The sequence below is a fragment of the Diabrotica virgifera genome, chromosome 2, assembly GCF_917563875.1.
Source record: "Diabrotica virgifera virgifera chromosome 2, PGI_DIABVI_V3a".
Classification (NCBI taxonomy): Eukaryota; Metazoa; Arthropoda; class Insecta; order Coleoptera; family Chrysomelidae; genus Diabrotica; species Diabrotica virgifera.
Genome location: NC_065444.1, coordinates 221,326,937 through 221,350,773, shown reverse-complemented (window position 1 = coordinate 221,350,773; position 23,837 = coordinate 221,326,937). Strand labels below are relative to the sequence as shown.

Sequence of the window (23,837 nt, the reverse complement as noted above, 5' to 3'; positions counted from 1 at the left end):
GTATTGTATTGTATGTAATGTACTGTCGCCTTATACCACTATGTGGTAAAAAGGTTATTTTGAAAATATATATATATATATATATATATATATATATATATATATATATATATATATATATGAAACATTATTTCCTCCATTGATACTTTATGATAAAAAATAATAAAAAAATTATTTAAATAAGAATCAAATTTATATTTAAATAAAAAAATAATATTTAAAATACTCAAGGAAAAAAAACGACTGTTCGGGCTTAAATGTCTTATTTTTATGTTACGCAGAAGCTATATACCAAGTTTCAGACAAAACGGAGATCCTCAAGTTTTTGTCTGAGTGATTGGACATGGAATGTACCATATTAATATGTGTATATTTTAGGAACATGCCTTTGAATATGTGCCGTATTAGGACCTTTTATTCTTAATTTTACACCATATCGGAAGATGTTTTCATTACCAAATATTTTACTAATAATTAATAGAAGTAAAAAACCAAATATATCAAGCTAAAATTTGTACTAAACATATCTAACGGTTTATATGAAAGAAAAAGAATGAAGCCACACACGATCAGACAAAAACACACTATTCAGAAAAAATATATGCTACAGAAAGGAACGAAATAGAAATTAAAAACGAAAGATATTGATTTGGTTGGTTAATCACCTGCAACTGCGCACTCCAGGTGCAGCCTGATTCCAAAAGGCTCGCCACCAACTGTGCCCAGTCCTGACAAACACATGCATTCTATTACACTGATGAAATGAAATTGTTACTACCACAGACAGTTCTACAGTCAAATTTCTCTAGAGGCTACTACCAATACAACTTTTTATACTTTTTATAACACACTTTTATGTTACTATTGTACCTTAAGTTTGTCAATAATAAACTTTGACGTTTCGTTCCCCAAGTCAGAAGGTGTTTCCAAAGTATATATTATTTTTAGGAAATACCTAAATAATTTGTGTTTTATAATTTATGACTTGAAGACTTATAAAGTAAGAAACGTTAAATAATGCAGTTCAAATTTTACTATTATGGTTAATGCATATTTTACAGTAATTACTAAACTTTTTATATAAAATTATTATTTTTATATCGTTTCTGTATTTTTCGAAGCTTTTCGAACACGTAGTATGCTTTATCCAATCTGTTTAATGATTTCATTCCAATGGTTTGCAATACTAGAGCTATTTTTTCGAAGTGTGTGACTGATCCAACCCCACTTTCTGGGCATTATTTCATTTTTTACCCTCTTTGTTTAGGTGTAGCAGTTTTTCGTTTCTGATTATATTAGGTCAGAAAATATGAATAATCCTTCGTAGGCATTTGTTAACAAAGACCTGCAGTTTATCTGTAAAGGCGAATTTAGACTATTCACTTTACATGTGCACTGCGGATGATAGATGAATAGTGAAAGTGTAGATTGAAAAGATCAGGAATTTACATTTTCACTGACGGAATTCAGTTCACAGTCTTTTCAAAATGGCGAATAGTCCTGGCGTGGAGTTAATAAGTAAAGCATTACTAGAAGAATGTCGAAAATTAGAAAAAAATCAGCGCTCTCTGCTCCACTCTTTTCTGACTTCCTAATTTTTGCTAACTCAACAATAATAGCAAGTGTAGATAGTTTTTATTTTTGATTTTATGTCGCCTACAGGGTGATTGATTAGTGGGGTAAGGCTCAAAGATCCGCTACAGTAATAGATAGCAATACAAGTTAATAACAAAAATTGTAGCCAACTTTAAGAGGAAACTAGGAAACAGTAGCGATCAACAGGTAGCGAAAACGCGTTCCAAGATTGCGGCTGTAATTTTGAATATTTTTTCGAGATATTTGGCACACGTATTCGTAATATAATAAAGAATGGCGGTACAGAGCCCAATTTGAAAAATATATTAATATGTGGAAATTACTCTGTAATTAAATACAATATTAAAAAAACGAGCCTGTACCGCCATTAAGAAGAACAAAAAATACACTTTCTTCAAATAAACTTTTTTATCCGATGCCTAGATTTTGTGTCATTTTGGAACTACTAATGAAATAAAAAATTTTAGTAGTTCCAAAATGACACAAAATCTAGGCATCGGATAAAAAAGTTTATTTGAAGAAAGTGTATTTTTTTGTTCTTCTTAATGGCGGTACAGGCTCGTTTTTTAAATATTTTATTTAATTACAGAGTAATTTCCACATATTAATATATTTTTCAAATTGGGCTCTGTACCGCCATTCTTTATTATATTACGAATACGTGTGCCAAATATCTCGAAAAAATATTCAAAATTACAGCCGCAATCTTGGAACGCGTTTTTGCTACCTGTTGATCGCTACTGTATCACCTTAAGGTTCACATTTTAAAATTAATTAGAGTATTACAGGGTGTTCGATAACATCGTGGCAGACCAAACTTATGTTTTTTTAAATGGAACACCCTATATTTTATCTTATATTCGAAATCTTCTTACCATAAAGGTCTGTTATGTTATACAGGGTATTTACAAAGTTACAGATAATTTCCTATGAAAATCGTAACAAGTTCAGCTCCCTGTATAAATAAAAATACGCACAACAGCAATGGTGTATTGATTCCATATTTTTTTATTTATTGTCAAAATTTTTAAAAATGATTGACATTGCTAATTTTCTTTATATCGAATACAGGGTGAGTCCAAACGCAAGTACATTATTTTCTCAGTAATTTTAAATGGAACACCCTATATTTTATATTACTATTGAAAAGTAACATTATCGTACTTTAGTTACAACATTTCCTATGTCTAAATTTATTAGTTTTCGAGATATTTTCATTTTTCAATGGACCAGTAGCGTGGCCACCCAGATCACCAAAATTTAATGAACTGGACTGATTTTTTTGGAGTACCGTTAAGAATGAAGGTTATAAAATGTCTTCAACAACAAGGAATGAGATGAAAAATAAAATACAAAGTGTATTTCGAAGTGCTAATTTACAAATGCTTCGTAGTGTAAGTAACTCATTCACTCAACTCATTTTGAACACCTTATGTAATTAAATATATAAAATATTTTACTAAAAGTAGCTTTTAGTTTTTTCAAAAATGTTGTATTTTGTGTTCATGTTTTTTTTTTGTAAAATTTTTTACTGATAAATTATTTTTCGTTCTTTATTTGTTACATTGTTACATTTACATACAAAACTAGTTTTTAATCGTTTTCAGAAAATGTTGTATTTTGTGTTTGTGTTTTTTTTGTAAAATTTATAACTAATAAATTATTTCTCTTTCTTTATTTGTTACATTTACATACAAAAGTAGTTTTTAATTGTTTCAAAAATGTTGTATGTTGTGGTTGTGTTTTTTTTTGGAAAAGGACACCGCACACATCTTATGGAAAATAGAATGTCACTCAAATTCAATAAAATTTATATGAATAGATTCGTTTTAAATTAACGGTCAATTCTTATCATTGCGCCAACTCTTAATTATGATTAATTACGGCGCAAATTGCAATTAAAGTTTATCGAAATCACATTTTTGGAGTTCATAAATGTGTCAGTTACAATCACTATTGCTCTGGGTGCTATTCAAAACAGCTTAAACCCCGCTGGACCTAAGCGGATTAGTGAAACTAATCCGCTGATTTATGAAGTACCGATAATTTGGGTATTTTAAAATATCTGTTCTCTCTCACTTATGTACGTACCCATTTGATTTCAGATTTATTTATATCAATTTCTGCTCTTATTATTGAAAATACAGAGTTAGCGCAATGATAGCAATTGACCGTTGATTTGAAACGAATCTATTCATTTAAATTTTATTGAATTTGAGTGACATTATATTTTCCATAAGATGTGTGGATTTTCCTTTATTACTAATAAATTATTTTTCTTTCTTTATTTGCTACATTGTTACATTGATTACCGGATTGATAATCAGTAATCTTAAATTATTAGTTTTAAAAAATTCAGTCATGGCTTACTTAAAATTTGGAAAGATTTAGACCCCTAATTAATAATTTGCTCTGAAAAATTAAAATATCTCGAAAACTAATAAATTTAGACATAGGGAATATTATACAAAAATTAAAGTACGGTAACGGCACTTTTCGATAGTGACATAAAGTATAGGGTGTTCCATTTAAAATTACTGAGAAAATAATGTACTTACGTTTTCACTCACCCTGTATTCGATATACAGAAAATTAGCAATATCAACCATTCTTAAAAATTTTCATAATCAACAAAAAAATATAGCACCAATAAACCATTGCTATCGTGCTTATTTTTATTTATACAGGGAGCTGAACTTGTTACGATTTTCATAGAAAATTGGTTATAACTTTGTAAATACCCTGTATAACATAACAAACCTTTATATTTTTGTGATGGAGAAGTTAACAGTATTTCGAATATAAAATAAAATATAGGGTGTTCCATTTAAAAAAACATAAGTTTGGTCTGCCACGATGTTATCGAACACACTGTAACATTCTAATTAATTTTAAAATAAAGCTCAAAGTTGGCTACAATTTTTGTTATTAACTTTTATTGCTATCTATTACTATAGCGGATCTATTGAGCTTTACCCCACTAATCAATCACCCTGTATATTTAATCCAGATAAATGTAGCTGTTTTAGTAGGTACCGCTTTGCAATTTCACAAAAAATATTTATTTTATGGTAGTCCTCAGATTTATTATTCCACAGGCACTGAAGTCATTTTACGTCTTTCCACTGAAAAGTCATTTTACGTAGGTATCAAAATATAAATTTATGACAAAAATACCGAAAAAAAAAAAGTTTACACTTTACACTAGTGGTTCATTGTGGAAGAATCATCCAACTATTTCATCAAAAGTAGGAACACCTTCTACTTTGTTCACTGTTTACTTTGGATGTGCATCTTGGATGAAATGTAGATGAAGAGTATGTTTATACCTTTCATTGCAGATGCATCATCCAGAGTGTACATCTAAAGTGAATAGTCTAAATTCGCCTTAAGCGTTTTTATCACTTTCCAGGTTTCACATCCGTAGAGTAGAACAGACATGAGATTTGACTGGAATCGAGCATAAAGCATGCTTGTTGAGCTCTTCGTATCCTCATACGAATATCGTCTTCTGTACCTCCGCTTTCTGTTATGGCACTTCCAAGATACGTAAAATTTTACACATTTTCAATATGCATGTTGTTACTAGTAAACAGTTGGTATGTATGATGTTTCTTGCATCTTTTCTCATGGATTTGGTTTTATCAATATTGATTTTCAAATCTATTTTATTGGCTTCAGTGGAACGTGTTTCCAGTTGGTCAGCCACATCTTGGAACTTTTATCCTAAAAGGCAGATATCATCAATGTATTCTAGATAGCTTAGGCGTGTGAGACCATTGTAAACCTCTTGTGGCAGAGTCTAATTTGGAGATAACATAGTCTACAACTATGTTAAAAAGAAACAGAAAGAGCACGCATTCCTGTCTGACTCCAGTATGTTAAATTCGTCACTGTTGATCCCATTGTGTGTCACGCTGCATTTCGTCTCAGTGTATAGTGACTTTATGATGGAAATTATTTTTTGCGAGATAGTTTATGGCTCTAAAATTTTCCATATAGCAGCATGAGATAATCTGTTAAAGGCAGTTCAACCGATTGTTGCATTATTACCCTCACGGTAATAACATCATTTTCAGGAGGATTCTGGCCTAAAGCCTGCTTGATTACCTACTTCGAAATTCAACTTTGTTTTTTATTCTTTTCAGTATGATGGTCATGAAAAATTCATTTATGGTGGAAAGCTAGGTTATTCCTCTCTAATTTTTGCAGAGTATGAGGCTGCCCTGTTTTGGCAACCTTTTGAGCTTGAAAATGTTACTTTTTCCAGTCCACTGGAATGCGGTTTATTTCCCATGCCTCTCGGATTATGGAGAGCAAAACTTCGATGCGGATCAGCTTTTAGTACTATACAATAAAGATTATCGTTAGGCTCTTCTTTCATTTAAATTATCGTATGAATTAGGACTGAATTTTCTTCAAAACTATTATAATTGTTTCTTGATGTATCTCATCATTCCATCTGTTCATTAACTCCTCCGACCCCCCCCCCCCCCCGCCTGTTATGTAACCTAAACTACATACAAATAATGATCAGCAACAAATGTATTTGATTTTTTTGAAATGTAACCTTTAGAGAATATTTAACTGTAGAATTCGTCTGCGTTTAGCTACATGATGATTGCTAGCAATTCAAGTGATTCGGTAATTTAACCTAACATTTTTTTTTTATTAATTTAACAATAAAGTGGTAATTTGACTGATTGTTGAATAAAATATTATAATATTATATCTCTATACCTACCAATATAGATATTCATGATTATTAGAAATAATACTGCTGGTTCTGATGCTTACATACATTTTTATACATCGCCTGCATTATCAAAAAATACAAATCGCCAAACTTGTTAAAATATCTAAATACAACGGGATAATTGTATTTTTATATAATGTCGATGAAATCAATGTTTAACTTAATGTAAAAATAAAAATGTATACCATTTTTATTATAAAATAAATGTATACCTTTTAACTTAATGATTTCAATATCTAAAGCTTACTGGAAATTAACTGTCTAACCTAATTTAAATAAGAAATTACACAGTTATTTTCGAACAAAAATTGTTTTCTGTTTTCAAATAACAGTTTAGACTTAGACCATGGCGGATCTGTTTTTAGGTGGATGTGAGAGGTGACATTCGGATTTTTGTAGGAAAACTTAGTAATAATAATTAATTGACTTATTCTCTCTCTCAAATAGGACCTGAAACTTTAATAAAACAATTAAAATATTTAAAAATAATTAAAAACATCGTTGATTTTCTACTTTTCTTAATTATAATTTTAAAACGATTCATTTTGGAGTAGTTAAATTAAAAGTCGTAGGGAAATAAAGTAGAGATAATTAAATTTTCTATGAGATACGACTGGTTAATTTATTACCTTGCAGCAAAATAGCAATAAACATAAAAAAGGGAGAAACAAGCCTTTTCTTATTCATTATTCATATACCTATTCCGTTTTTCTTCTCATGGACCGTAACCGAACTTTTTTCGTAAAAGTTTTGTAACAAATTTATTTAAATTACGTTAGACATGTAAAACTTTTCAGCATTACTAATTAATATTAATATCATTATGGCAACATATTGTGTCCAAAATGTGTGCTAGTCAGAACATCAATATTTTCGAATACATAAAACACTGCAGTAAAGTTACTATATCTTTTATTTATACTAAATCATTTTATATGTTTTTCTTTATTCTGACACTGTTAAATTTAGGCGAGCGGCATACCTCTAATTTGAGGCTTAGAAATAAAAAAGCGACCATAATAGGTGAATGGAAAATTTTGGTCATTCTTTATATTTTCGAGGTCGCTGAATCCGAATATGAAGTTTATTTTTGTCTAAAATTAGTGGAACATGTTCAAAAATCAAATTTTATGCAAAAATGCGAAAAATCAATTTTGATGATTTTTCATATTTACCTCGCCGTATCTTTGGTTGCTATAAAAATTTCCTTTTGAAAATTTTACTGTATAATCTCTAAATTGTTTATATGACAACGAGATTTGTACAAAATCTTTAAAAACATTAAAAGAGGAGTGGTTAATTTTTAAACATTTTATCGTCAGATTTCGTTAGTTTCATGTTTACTTAAAAAAGTTGAATGACAAACTTTTTAGTTTATAATTTTAACGAACACAGCAATAGAACATGAAGAAGTTTTCTCGAAAATTTCAAGTCAAAATATGCAATAAGAAGAAAGTTATGTGAGTTCATAAACGAGTAGCACTCCCCCCCCCCCCCAAAAAAACGCTTATTTCTCGAGATACTGACCACGGTATGGTGAATGGCTAATTTTGGTCTTACATTATGTTCTGATGGTGCTGAAAATGAAAGTAAGGTTTATTTTGAATTTTAGAGGGGGGAACATTGTCAAAATCCGTATTTTATCCTAAAAATAAAACAAAATGAAATCACGTTTTTCTTAAAATTAAAAGTTGCAATATATTTTTTCTATAAAACATTTTATTCTTTGTACCCTATATTTTAACATAAACTTGATTAAAAACCTAAATTTCAAATTTTGTCACTCAACTTTTGCGATTAAACTTTGCAATTCAGGAATCTGCACCTTTCACTTTAAACAATTCATAACGTTTATCATAATAAGACAGAAATATTGAAACAGATAAAATTGTCTTCAGAAAGGTAAGAAATAGAGATACTATAAAAATTCAGAAAAAATGTTAAAATGAAACAGTTATTAAACGCAAAAAAATGTGATTTCATTTTTTTTATTTTTAGGGTAAAATTGCGATTTTGCCAATGTTCCCCCACGTAAAATTCAAAATAAACCTAATTTTCGTTTTCTGTATCATCAAAAACATAAAGTATGACAAAAATTAGCCATTCACACCGTGGTCACCACACCACACAGTATCTCGAGAAATAAGCGTTTTTTGTGGTGTGCCGCTCGTGTATAAAGTCACGTAACTTTTTTCCTATTGCCTATTTTGACTTAAAATCTTTCAGAAAACTTCTTCATGAATGATGTTTTATTGCTGTGTTGATTAAAGATATAAACTAAAAAGTTTATCACTTAACTTTTTTAAGTAAACATGAAACTAACGAAATCTGACGACAAAATGTTTAAAAATTAACAACTTCTCTATTAATTTCTATAAACATTTTGTACAAAGCTCGTTGTTATCTAAATACTTCAAAGATGACACGGTAAAATTTTCAAGAGGAAATATTTACAGCATCCAAAGATACAGTGACGTAAAATTGAAAAATCATCAAATTGATTTTTCACATTTTTGCATAAAATTCGACTTTTTAACATGTTCCACCAACTCTAGATAAAAATAAACTTCATATTCAGATTCATCTACTTCGAAAACATGAGGAAAGGAACAACCAAAATTGGTCATTCACCTTAAAGTTGATTTTCGTGGTCGGTATAACGTAATTTTAGGGGTTGCTGCCGCTCGCCTAATTATTTAAAATTAAAGCTGATAAATAATACTAAAAATATTATCTATTGAATTTTAATTGAAATGATTTATTTTGACACTGATGGTGCGATCTCAAAAATATATTGTTCTTCATTCTTTCGTTACTTTTAGCGGTCGCGTCGCTGCAATTTTGTAAACTTCTTTTTCATGTATTTTTTTTAGGTGATCACTCTTTTTTTCCCTTCATCATAATCAATCAGCTCTGATCTGTCCATTGTTGAACATAGGTCTCCTCCAGATATTTCCATCTTCTCCTGTTCAGCGCCTTTGCTATCCAATTGGTCACAATTCTTTTGAGGTCGTCAGGTCCATCGCGATGGGAGTCTTTCCGGGCTTCGCTTGTCTGCCAGTGGTCTCCAGTCAAGCAATTTCTTGTCCACCTGCCATCTTTAAAAAAAATACAAGATCCTTTGTAAAATGTATATTTAAAAGACCCCAATAAGGGTTACATCACAAAACAAAACGTTTTCGGATTAATAGGTAATCCATCATCAGTGTTAAGCCCTAAAATAGTAAGTATAACCTAATTAATAGTAGATAATGTTATAAAAGTTGACTAAGGTTATGAATTGACAGAGGCCATACTTACAATAGCATGCATGCGTGAGATACCAAAAAGTTATGGGTAAGAACCCTTTAAAAGTTTCAAGATCTTAAATGATACTACATATTTTTAATAAAACAGAAGGATGTTGCAAATATTCCTGGATATAACCCAGGGCAACACAGGACTCTAACCCACGTGGATGTGATATGCAAGGAATGAACCTCACATATTGAAAATTGAGTGTCAACTGAACTGAAAGGTGAAAGAACTTTAGAAGTATGCCAGTGACAGATTGTCAATGCGACGTTATGAACTATTTTGTTACTTCAGCCAATGAATTTAAAGTTTATGTTGATGTTGAAAATAAAACATTATCAAATATGTTAGAAATGTTCGAACATTAATGTAAAATTGTGAAATGTGTGAGGATTAAATAGATGAACATCACAAATGATAAATAGGTACTAGGAGTTATGCAGTCAGCAACACATAGCTCCTAGTACCTATTTATCATTTGTCATGTTCATATATTTAATCAACACACATTTCACAATTTTACATTTATGTTCGAATATTTCTAACACCAATATATGGATATTTGATAATGTTTTATTTTCAACATCAACATAAACTTTAAATTAATTGGCTGAAGTAACAAAATAGTTCATAACGTCGCATTGACAATCTGTCACTGGCATACTTAGTTCTTTCACCTTTCAGTTCAGTTGACACTCAATTTTCAATATGTGAGGTTCATTCCTTGCATATCACATCCACGTGGATTAGAGTCCTGTGTTGCCTTGGGTTATATCCAGGAATATTTGCAACATCCTTCTGTTTTATTAAAAATATGTAGTATCATTTAAGATCTTAAAACTTTTAAAGGGTTCTTACCCATAACTTTTTGGTGGCTCACGCATGCATGCTATTGTAAGGATGGCCTCTGTCAATTCTTAACCTTAGTCAACTTTTATAACATTATCTACTATTAATTAGGCTATACTTACTATTTTAGGGCTTAACACTGATGATGGATTACCTATTAATCCGAAAACGTTTTGTTTTGTGATGTAACCCTTATTGGGGTCTATTAAATATACCTTTTACAAAGGATCTTGCATATTTTGTGATTTATGGTATACAGCCAGCTACAGGAATTTTATTTTCCTCGTGGATTTTTATTTTTCTGCCATCTTTCATTCTCGCAACATGTCCCGCCCATTTCCATTTTTTTCTTGTGATACGTTCGACAATGTCTTCCACTCCTGTTCGTTTACGAACTTCCTCGTTTCCTAGTCTATTTCTCAAACTTATTCCAAGCATTGATCTCTCCATTTTACGTTGCGTCCTTCCCAATTTTTCAGCTATTTTTGTGAGAGTTAAGGTTTCTATTCCGTATGTGAGGAGTGGTAGAACGCACTGGTTGAAAGCTTTCCTTTCTAAATGGATTGGGACGTTTGTTTTAAATAAACGTGCCACTCCAGACGAGCGACAGTGGCCAGCCACTGTCGTTATTGTGGCGTCCATTACAAAATCATTATACACTCACCGGCACAAAATTCCGCCACCCAAAATTTTTGATTAAGTTTGATAATTTATAACTTTATTATTTGTACTCCGATTTTCAAGATTCTTGCACCAGCTTGTAGGTACATATATTGATATCGTTTGGTATTATTCCGGTAACACAAAAATTTTGCTTGCATTGCATTATACGGGGGTGAATGGAAGTGTTGTATTTCCTACTTACTTTAAAACATTCTGTGGAAAAACGAAAGTGCTGGTTTTGTTTCATATTCCTGTCATAAATATTATCCCGGAGGCATCACTAAAATTTTGTTTTTTGAATTATCCGAATATCTCTTTTCTTGTAAGAGTTGTACCATTTTTGGTAAATAAAAACACTGATTGACTCGTAAAATAGAGGTTGGATTGATAAGATTAGAATGGCCGCATGCAGCCCACATCACAATCCTATTGAGTATTTATGAGATGAATTAAAAAAAAGCTATAGAAAACAAACGTTTTCAGTGTTTTATTGTTAGATAAAAAAAGCTATTCGCCGTCATCCTAGGCCTCCAGAAAATTTGGTACAGTTATGGGCCTGGTAGAGGAATATCGGGCTATTCCCGAGGCAAGGATAACACATATTTATTCGATGCCAAACAGGTTGCGAGCAGTCGTTGCTGCAAGAGGTGGTCATACCCGCTATTTAATTGTTTCGTTTTGTTGTTAATTTTGTTTTGTTTTTCTTTATTTTAGTACGTTTGATATTTTTAATTAAAAAAAACCTTCAAAGCAGTGTTTTTATTTACAGCTCTTACACGAAAAGAGATATTTACATAATTTAAAAAACAAAACCTTAGTGATACTTCCAGGATAATACAAAAGGAGCATGAAATAAAATCAGCCCTCAAAATTTTTCCACAGAATTTTTTAAAGTTAAGAGAAAATACAACGCTTCCATTCACCCCCGTATAATGTCATCTAAGCAAAAAATTTTTGTTACCGGAATAATAAAATACGACATCAATACATACCTACGTACCTACAAACTGATACAAGAATCTTGAAAATCGGAGTACAAATAATAAAGTTATAGATTGTCAAACTTAATCAAAAATTTTGGGTGACGGAATTCTGTGCCGGTGAGTGTATATTAACAGCACTACAGGCCCTTGGCTTCGATAGTATTGACTAATTTCTTCCACTTTTTGCGGTCCTGTACTTGTCTTCTCCACTCTCTTGTACCCATTTCTTCTAGGTCAGTCCGGACGGCATCAAACCACTTCCTTCGTGGTCTCCCTCTTCTTTTCTTCCCTTGTTCTCCTGCTGATAAAACTCTTAGGACGTTTCTTTCTTGTGGCATTGTAAAACATGCCCCAACCATCTAACTCTCTGTGTCTTGATTTTCTGAGTTATTTTAGGTTTCTTATACATCTCCATTAGCTCCTGGTTTGTTCTTCTGCGCCATTCCCGTTAGCCTCCTTTATACCACCAAACATTTTTCTCTCCCAAATCTCTAGCTTTTTTCTGCTTTCTGGTTCATTGTCCAAGTTTCACATGCATACAACACCGTTGGTCTCACTATTGTTTCATACACTCGGATCTTGGCTGCCCTGGACACGTTTTTTGCCTTCAACAGTGCGTTTAATGAACCTACTGCTACTGCTCTGCTATCTTTCAACAACCGTTTATCTATCTCTCTCTCTTCGACTCCTCTATTTTTAACTGTTACTCCAAGGTAGTCAAATTCAGTTACCTTCTCAAATTTATAATTTTTGTCATTTGCCCTTAGAGTAATCCACTTAATTTTCTTCAGCATTTTCTTCTCTCATTTCCATATACTTGGTTTTTCCTTGGTTTATAGTCAGGCCATATATTTTTGCTTCTTCTTCAAACTGCTTGAACATTTTTTGAAGTTCTAGTCTTGAACGTGTCAGAAACACCAGGTCATCTGCAAAACCTACACACTGTTGTCTTCTGTTAAGAATCGTGCCGCTTGTCTAGATATTGGCTCCTCTGATTATCTTTTCTAGTACTAGATATTACAAAATCATTGGGGCTACAAAATTGCGCTTAAGTTCTTTCCAACGATGCCAATATCCTTTGATTCCCACTCTAATCATTTAAAGCCGTACTCCATTACATCCTGCTTGTTCCTTTGACTGACAGATATTGAGTATTGTTTCCAATATATTTCCCAGTATTCGAGTAAGGAGCTTGTATATGTGATTTAGTAAGCTAATAGTCCTGGTTTTAAGATCTAATTTATCTCCTTGTTTATGAAGGAGATGGAATGTTTTCATTGTGCAGACATAAATTAAAAAGTTTTTGGATTTGTGACATTAAAAGTGGATCTCCTAGTTTAACTGTTTCAATAACTACATCATCTTTCCCCTAGGCTCTATTATTTTGAAGCATATTGAATTTCCTCGCATGATATACAGGGTGTTTCAAAAAAGGTAACCCCGTCTCTAGGGTAGGTAAAAAACTGAAAAATATTTGGGGTTTGCTTAGTAAAAAATTTTTGTAACGCCATCCGTTTTCAAGATACAGGGCGTTGAAGAAAAAAAAATTTTACGCATTTTTGAAAATTGAAAAATTGAAACAAGGTTTAAAAACTCTAATTATTGTTGATTTATCGTCATAACAATCAATAAATGTCAGATTTCCATGGCACACTTGGAGAAAATAGAGGTATACCTATTAGAACTTTATCATTACTACCAGCATCAATTATTACTTCATAATTTTCAAATCAAAATATTCCGAAAACGGTACAGAGTATCGAGTTTTACCAAGAGTACCTTTTTCGTGTAAAATTGAATGATGTTTAAGTTTACTTGAAATTTTGATTAATAATTATACTCTTAAAAAAGTTATATTGACTAATACTTAGTACGATCCGTGTAACTAGCGCCCTCTATGAGAATCAGATATAAAAACAAATTCATGGGATGTATCAGCTTCCAAAACATATTGGTATAAAATTTCATTACAATGTTGCCAGTAGTTTCGGCAAAATCGTCAAAAATGCGTAAATTTTTTTTTCTTCAACGCCCTGTATCTTGAAAACGGATGGCGTTACAAAAATGTTTTACTAAGCAAACCCCAATTATTTTTCAGTTTTTTACCTACCCTAGAGACGGGGTTACCTTTTTTTGAAACACCCTGTATACGATTCTTCATTATGTACCTTGTTTTCCTTAGCATGCTGAAATTTACATATTATTTATTAATAATTTTCAGTTTTCTGAGGGTGTAGCTACTAATCAACTTACATTTGTTTTTTGTAATGGTTTTTCTATGAATTCATCTTCTTCTAGCATCCACACAGTCTAGAAAAGTTCTTTTAACGTTAAAATTGCGTCGAAAAAGAATGTCAAAATGACCAGAAATAAAACAAATAGGTTTTTAAATGCTTCTTCTTCTTTTTCTTTTTATATAGACATTACTCTGTCTGTTTTTCAATGCGCCTCCAGTAAGTTGTCATTCCATCTTTTTCGTGGTCTTCCCACTGATCGTCTTCCTACCATTCTACTCTTCTGCTTTCACCCAGTTATTAATGTTGTCCACCTTGCATCTCCTTCGTATATCTGCACTTCTAGCTCTATCCCACAGCGTCTTACCATCGATTTTTCGCAATGTTTTCATCTCTGCTGTTTCTAGCATTCTTTTTGTCCTTGCTGTATCAGGTCGTGTTTCTGCCGCGTATGTCATTATTGGTCTGATGACTGTTTTGTAAATTCTGCCTTTCACTTCTTTTCCGATGTTTTTATTTCTCCATATTGTTTCATTCAGGCAACCTGCGGCTCTGTTTGCTTTATTCACCTGATCTTTCACTTCTGTTTCGAGCTTTTCGTAGCTGAATAGTGTGATGCCTAGATATTTAAACTCCATGACTTGTTCTATTATTTGACCCTCCAGCTCTAATTTACACCTTATTAGATCTGCTGTTATAACCATGCATTTAGTCTTTTTTGGGGAAATTAACACGTTAAATTTTCTAGCGGTTATATTAAATTCGTGCAGCATACGTTGTAAATCATCTTCACTTTGAGAGATTAGTATTGCGTCGTCTGCATAGCAGATTATTTTAAGCTGTTTTTCTCCCATTTGGTATCCTTTTTTTGTTCTTACTTTTTTTTATTATTTCGTCCATGATCAGGTTGAACAACAGAGGACTCAGGGAATCTCCCTGTCTTATCCCATTGCCAGGTTCAATTGGGTCAGTTAGTTCTTCATCTACTTTTACTTTTATTGTGTTGTTCTGGTAGATATTTTCGATCGTTTTAATTATTCCTAGAGGTACCTCTCTTGCGTACAATAAATGGATAACGTCCTCTAATTTGACCATGTCAAATGCCTTCTTAAGGTCCACGAAACATAAGTATGCCGGTTTGTTGTATTCTAACGATTTTTCTTGAATCTGCCTCATTATAAATATAGCGTCGGGGCATGATCTTCCCGACCTAAAACCTTGTTGTTCTTCTGCTAATGTTATAATTTTATTCAGTTTGTTTGTTATCACTTTGGTCGTTAATTTTAGTGTTGTGTTTAATAAATTAATTCCTCTGTAATTCTCCGGGTCCGATTTTTCTCCCTTTTTAAAGAGAGGTATTAGGATGCTTGATCTCCATTCTTGTGGTATTGTGTTTTGTTCTATTATTTTTTGGATTAGTTTTAATAATTGTTTGGTCAGGTCTTGTCCTCCATACTGTAGGAGTTCATTCGATATTCTGTCCTCTCCTGGTGATTTTCTATTTTTTAATTTCCTTAATGCTTCCGTTACCTCTGCTTCTTCAATATTTATTTCTTCGTTTGTTGTCACTTCAAGTGTTGGTGGTTCGTTATCGTTATCTTTAGCAAACAGAGATCGAAAATAGTCTGCCCAAGTTTCCTTCTGAATGTGTTTGGTTTTTATTAGTTCGTTCATCTCTTTTCTTTGTCCTCTGATCATTCTCCATATTTCCTTTTGTGTTGCGTAGAAGTCGTGTTCCATCTGTTTTGAGAAACTCTCCCAGTGTTCTCTTTTTATTTGTCTGATTAAAGTGTTTGTTTCGTTTCTAATTCTTTTATAGTGGTTGTATGCCTGTTGTGTTTGTTGTGTTCTGTATTGTAAAAATGCTTTATTCTTTTCTTCACATTTTATCTTCACTTTCTCTCGAAACCATGGGGTTTTCTTTTTTGATATATTGGTATTCGTTACTTTCCTCTCTCCAAGTGATTCTGTTGCTGCGTTAATTATGTTACTTTTGAGTGTTTCCCAGCTTTCCTCGATGTTATCGTTTTCTAGTATTTCATTATCAGCAATCAGGTTTTTCAATATCAGCAATATATCAGGTTTTTAAATGCAATAATTCTAATTCAATGCAATGTTTTATGTATACGATTCCAGTGGCACATTTAAATTCATTTGGCCATCAACAATATATGACAAAACCTACTACTTACCATCGATAACTGTTCGAAATGTTGTTGAAATTGTGAAGTTTGTTGATTGAGTATGTGGTATTCATTCGGTAACGGACTAGTAGCTCCAGGACTACAAGGCGCTGAATGCCTACCGGGACTAGGTGAAGATTGCGGACTTGGCCTTGGACTTCTATAAGGACCAGCTTGATGTAACTAAAACGGGTTTTGGTTGTAAATATATTCGAAAAATATTTTGACAACAGTCAACTATTTCCAGCTGGAGAACTGATCTGGTAAGAACTCAACCGGGCCACCGCCGGGTGGCCAACTGGGCTTCAACGTATTGAGTTGGAGCCCAACAGGAGTCTTATTGAGTACTGATCTGAAAGACATAACTGGTTCGACCTGGAGCACTAATCTGACGAGAATCAACCGGGCTTTGACATATTGAGTTAAGGCCAAATCGTGAAGCGGTTCAGAATTGATGAATCGCTGGTGTAAAGGCACGTATACATATGCGCTCAGCTCGGTGTGCGAGCCGCTCGCGCACAGAATGTTCGTCAGATTAGTACGTGTTTTAAAGTGGCGCACAAACGGCATGCACACGGCGCACCACGATCTAACTTCTGTCGGTTTTTCAACAAACGCTTTGATGGTTCGCAATACGTATTTGGACGGGTTTGCGAGTGGTTTGTTGGTTTTGGCGCGCCTGAGTTGAATATTTTTGTTAGTAATGGAGTGGTCGGAACTGTCGGAAGGAAATATCAAACTTATTGATAATTGATGGATTCGACCGTTACTTGATGGAAGTTCATTTTATCTAACAATAAAACACTGAAAACGTTTGTTTTCTATACTTCCAGAAAATTTATTATAACTAAGTGACTACAGCTGTTTCGGCAGAGTGCCTTTCTCAAGTGATATAGTTTACAATGTGTTTGCCTTTTTAAGTCTTCAACTGAAGAGGTTGAGGAGTGGGGAGCTGTTTGTCTCGAGTTGGTCATTCAGAATTATATCTGTATTTTTCAGTTTATTAATTTCCATAGATTCTAAAAAAGATAGCTTAAGGCATTTATTTTGAATATGCAGAATTTGAAACTCTTCATTGAAAGAATGATTATGATCTAGAAGGTGAAGTGCGTATTTAGAAGTGTCTGTTTTTCTATTGTTGAATGCCCTTTTGTGTTCTGCTATCCGTTTGTCAAAAGTTCTGCCAGTTTGACCGATGTACGTTTTCGGACAGTCACCACAAGTTAGTTTGTACACACCACTCTGTAGTTGCTTTCTCTTTCGGCTTTTATTGTTCTTAATATATTTGCTTAAGTTGTTGTTAGTTCTGAAAGCTGGTGTTATTCCTTTCTTTTTTATGTATCTGGCTATTTTTGTTGTTATCTTGCCAGTATATGTGAGAGAGCAGAAGGTACTGGGTTCTTTCTGTGGCGGTGGATACACTAATTTCAGGGCTTTCTTATGGAGTTTTTGGTTTAAAATTTTGTTAACTGTTTGTTCGTTATAGCCGTTGTTTACTGCTATTTGTTTAATGATGTTTAGTTCTATCTCGAAGTTATTTTTTGTCATGGGAATTTCTGTCAGTCTATGTATCATGCTATGGTAGGCTGCTAATTTGTGTTGTATAGGATGGGATGATGAATTGTGTATAGTTGTGTCAGTATGGGTAGGTTTATGATATACGGAGAACTATACTGAATGACCAACTCGAGACAAACAGCTCCCCACTCCTCAACCTCTTCAGTTGAAGACTTAAAAAGGCAAACACATTGTAAACTATATCACTTGAGAAAGGCACTCTGCCGAAACAGCTGTAGTCACTTAGTTATAATAAATTTTGTGGAAGTATAGAAAACAAACGTTTTCAGTGTTTTATTGTTAGATAAACTTATTGATGTTTACCGTGGAAAATTATTATTGTGCAATCCTCAACAAGGAACAAGGACCATTTAAAAAAACAACTTAAAGCCGATATCTGAAGGGAAATAGAAGCTGAAATAAAAAATATACATGCAAACCAATGTAAAAAAGGTCATTTCATTGTTGTCCTTTTACCAGCGTCAGAAATACAAAATAAGATTTACTATTTTATTTGGGCATAAACCACAATTCGAGTTTGAAATCAAGTTTAGGTACTTGACGTTTCGACTTTCACTTCGGAAATCGTTATCAATATCAAAAAAACATTCATACATTAAAAATTGTAACTTTGTTTCTGGTGAAGCAACGCAGTTGGAACAAGCAGATATAATATTAAGAGCGTTCGCGGATACCTGTCGGCGACTAGTCGTTGACAATTTCTAACCTCACCTAATATAAATAATACCGTTAAAATATAAATAAATAATATTAATAACTAATTATTAAATTATACTAGGTAAATATACCTTGTATATTTATCTATTAACGATACTATTTATATTATTTTAAAGTGCGCATATGATTTGCTGATAATTTGTCGCCGACAGTTACCCGCGAACGCACTTATTATATTTATTGTCACCGGAAAGCGAAACAGGTAACGCACAACTTGAAATAACCTATAGATTTTTAACTTCGTTTCTGGTGAAGCAACGCAGTTGGAACAAGCAGATATACAGCGTGTCCAATTAAGTCGGCATCATATGGGAAACTTTTTTATTCTTAGTTTTATGAAAAAAAGTTATTCTTTATAAAAAGTTGTGCATGGTCTAAAACTTAATTATCGTCAGTTATCAATTTTTTAAGCCGTATACGAGGTATGTCAAAAAATATGAATTTTACTCAAGAGTAAAGCAGCTTTATTTTTCACAATATTGAAAATTGTCATAATGAAAAGTTGTTTGGAATTAAGAACTATATTTAAATATGCAATTTCATCCTTCTAATTGAAAAAAAAAAAAATTTTAATTTGTTTTTAATTTTGGATAACCAACATTATTTTCAGTTATTTCAATTATTATTATTAATTTTACGAAAAAAGTTATTCTGTATAAAATGTTCTGCATGGTCTAAAACCTAAAATACAACCGTGTTATATCAAACGTTGTCAATTTTATACGAGGTATATAAAAAAAATATGAATTCGCTTAAGAGTACTTAAGGTACTAGTCTTTAGAAGACCAAAAATAATCATTTTTTCAAGAATTTTTTTCTCAGAACCTTTATTTAAAATAAACATATAACTTTTTACATATTAATATTTAACTCTTAGAGCGTACAAAAAATATATCTTTTTTCATTTATGCTCGTGCACTAATATTGTAGAGGGCGCAAAAGTAGATGCCTCGAAAAATGATGGCGGACAGTTAATCTCAGGATTGGGATATCTGAAACAAAAAAATCGTACTGCATTTGAAAAAGGAAGGTTTCTTACGTGACAATTTACCACAATTTGACCAAAAAATAAAAAATAAATATTTTTTAACCATGAAAAACTGAAGAAAAACGGGCGATTTTTTCAAATTTCCCTAAAATCTTTTGTTGCGGAATGTTTTACTAACAGTGGTAAATTATCACGTAAAAGACCTTCCTTTTTCAAATGCCGTACGATTTTTTTGTTTCAGAGATCCCAATCCTGAGATTAACCGTCCGCCATCGGAACTACGTTTTTTCAAGGCCTCGACTTTGGCACCTTCTACAATGTTAGTGTACGTGCATAAATGAAAAAAGATATATTTCTTGTATTCTCTAAGAGTTAGATATTAATGTGTAAAAAGTTTGTTGTTCATTTTTAATGAAGGTTCTGAGAAAAAAAATATTTAAAAAATGCTTATTTTTGGTCTTCTAAAGTGTACTAGTACCTTAACCGCTTAACGTGCTTACCCGAGTTAACTCGGGTTTAAATTCCGTTTCTATTTTCGCTTAACCGAGTTAACTCGTGTTTAAAATATTTGTACGATTTATAAGGCGCTTACGCGTTTTAACTCCTCTAGCGCTAAATAACGGTATCCCCACTTGCATGGGCACCCGTACCTATGAACAGGGGGCCGTGCCCCCCCCTAGCTTTTCGAGTGCTTTAAACCATATATGGTTATACAAAGTATACGAAATGTAATCTGCAACATCTTCTCGTCTGGCCCCCCTAAAAATTTTTATATGGGCGCCCGTGCCCTCTTGTTTTCTCGTTTCTAATTTTAAACTTTCTACGATCGACTGTCGACTGGGTTGGGATCACGATGAGTAGAATTCTATTTTGCTGACGTCACGTTCTGCCCTGACTGTGACGTACCTCTGTGTGTAACCCCTTGTTTTAGAGTGTATCACACTGTTAGCAATATTTAACAGTATTATACTTGAATAATTGCGATTTTCTTCTCTTACTTGTAGTATTTTGTATGTAAAAAGTTACGACCGAGTTAACTCGGGTGAGCGCATGAGGGTATTTGTTATTTTATATTTTTCTAATAAAATAGGCGTTTTTTTACTTAAGATTATATCTAGTGACAATAGTCTTGTTCGTAGTTTATTTTACTGTAATAAAATAAATAGGTAATTTTTTGACGTATTTTTGCAAATAAATGTGTGCGTTAAGCGGTTAAGTAAAATACCGTTATTTTTTACAATATTGAAAATTGTGATTATTTAAAGTTGTATAGAACTAAAATCATGTTTCAATATGTAATTACATCCTTCTTATTGAAATATTCTGAACTATAAAGGTACTTTATTCTTGATCGAAATTCATCTTATTTAACATACCTCGTATAAAATTGATCAAATTTGATATTAGATGGTTGTATTCAAAGCTTTTGAGCATGCAGAACTTTTTACAAGGTATACATTTTTTTCGTAAAATTAATAATAAAAGAGTTATCATAATTTAAATAATTGAAAATAATGTTGGTCATCCATAAAAAAAATTCTATTTTTTTTTTCAATTAGAAGGATGAAATTGCATATTAAAATATAGTTCTTAATTCCAAACAAATTTTCATTATAACAATTTTCAATATTGTGAAAAATAAAGCTACTTGACTCTTGAGTAAAATTCATATTTTTTGACATACCTCGTATACGGCTTAAAAAAATTGATAACTGAGGGTTGCATTTTATGTTTTAGACCGTGCACAACTTTTTATAAAGAATAACTTTTTTTCATAAAACTAAGAATAAAAAAGTTTCCCATATGATGCCGACTTAATTGGACACGCTGTATATTATAACTGTGTCACCGGAAAGCGAAAAAGGTAACGCACACCTTGGAAGTTTTCTAACTTCGTTTCTGGTGAACCAACGCAGTTGAAACAAGCAGATATATTATAATTGTGTCACCGGAAAGCGAAAAAGGAAACGCACAACTTGGAAGAGCTGATAGTTTTCTACCTTCGCTTCTGGTGAAGCAACGGAGTTGGAACAAGCAGATATATTATAATTGTGTCACCGAAAGCGAAAAAGGTAACGCACAACTTGGAAGAACCTATAGTTCTCTAACTTTGTTTCTAGAGAAGCGACGCAGTTGGAACAAGCAGATATATTATAATTGGGTCATTGGAAAGCGAAAAAGGTAACGCACAACTTGGAAGAACCTATAGTTTTCTATCTTCGTTTCTGATGAAGCAACGTAGTTGAAACAAGCAGATATATTACAATTGTGTCACCGGAAAGCGAAAAAGGTAACGCAAAACTTGAAAGAACCTATAGCTCTCTAATTTTGTTCCTGGTGAAGCGACGCAAAGCAGATATATTATTGTGTCACCGGAAAGCGAAGAAGGTAGTCCCTGAAATGTTCAGGACTGAAACAATCGCTTATCGAAAGGCCACACGGGCGATAATTTACGGCGCCGTAAGAGCAGTAATCCTGACGAGGCATTGGTTGACTGACCAATTGTAGATGAAATAGTTAGTCAACCAATGCCTCGTCAGGTTTACTGCTCTTACGGCGCCGTAAATTATCGCCCGTGTGGCCTTTCGCTTAAAATTCGAGAATTTTTACGATTTTATATCAGGAAAGCAGAAACGCGAAAGGGTTGACTTTATTGGAAGATGATAGTTCATTCGATTACATGAAATCAACTTTAACTTAAGAATATCCGAAAATCAGAAGAAAGAAAATCAGAGAATATCCGAAAAATCATAAATGATTACAGTGAAATCTTCTGTTAGTGATCCTATAGTAAATAACGAGGAAAAAAACCTCATGATACGATCCCGACATGGTAAACATTTGGTCCTACATTTAGTTTACTCTCAAAATCAACACGAAACGTTTGAAATATTTTATTAGATATTTTTACTGTTTCTTTGGAACGTTAAATAAACTTGATTCAAACTCAACTTGTGGCTTATTTCACATAAAATACTAAATTGCATAAGACGCCACAAGAAAATAATTTCAGAACAATACCAAAATAAGATGTAGTAGAAGTACATGACAGAGACATGATTATCTACAATTACTAAATGTTCGTAAGTTTCATCGGGATCGCGGAAGGTTGGTCAAAATGAAAAAATTTAACGAACATTAACCGAGCCACGACCGCGCGGCGCTCATACGGCGCGGATATCTATCTCCGTGTCTCCGCCTTAACGTTACTCTCTAACGTGAACGCGAACCGCTCTCTTTTGGCACCCTGACTGTGTAATTTAAACATCGCGGATCTGCCCATAGACGTATATATTAACATAGACTGAGCCTACCCTCTGCGCTTCCTGACGACAAGATCTCGGACTGGTTTGCGGTACCTCTTTCTAGAGCTGTGTAGTTCGTGAACGAACTAGTTCAAAAGATCGACTCTCATAACTGAACTAAAAGATTCAATCACAAATATTAAAAAGATCGAATCATATCGAACTAAACGTACTGACTGCAACTGCAACACACAAACACAACGCAACGGACAGAGCGAGAGAGGCAACGATGGAACGATGTCGATATTTTCGATTGTCGATCTCGATCTTTCAACGATTTCAATCCATCTCGCCAACCGCAAGCAAACGTTTGTCGAGGTAGAGCTGGATCGAAGTAAATTAATATTTAAACATTATTTAAAGAAAAAGCGACATAATTTAACCCCACGAGGAAGAGTGAGATGCAAATTCGGTTTACTGTTACTGAGTTTGATTATTTGATTTGATATTTGATGGTTTTAGTTTTAGTTACGACTTTACGGTTACGACCTACTAGCGAAATAGAAGTAAGGTTGCGTTAAGTAAGGGTTCTTTTTCTTTTTCATTTTATGAAAATGAGATGCGATGGAGGGTTAAAGAAAGAGATGCTGAATAATGTCCCATACTTTTCCATTAAATTTTTTAATAACCGTTATTTTATAAAACCGTTATATTATATTGAAAGATTTATTTCGAGGAAAAACTGAAAACG

The 23,837-nt window shown here is 32.8% G+C and overlaps 1 protein-coding gene across 2 annotated transcripts in view; it reads right to left on the bottom strand.

Moving 5' to 3' along the window:
* LOC126880386 (CREB-regulated transcription coactivator 1) overlaps positions 1-23,837 on the bottom strand; it is a 375,806-nt gene that overhangs the window by 59,875 nt on the left and 292,094 nt on the right. For both annotated transcript variants that reach the window (XM_050644219.1, XM_050644220.1), the window contains one exon: positions 16,568-16,741. In XM_050644219.1, the coding sequence (XP_050500176.1) occupies positions 16,568-16,741 (174 nt within the window). The remainder of the gene's footprint in view (positions 1-16,567; positions 16,742-23,837) is intronic.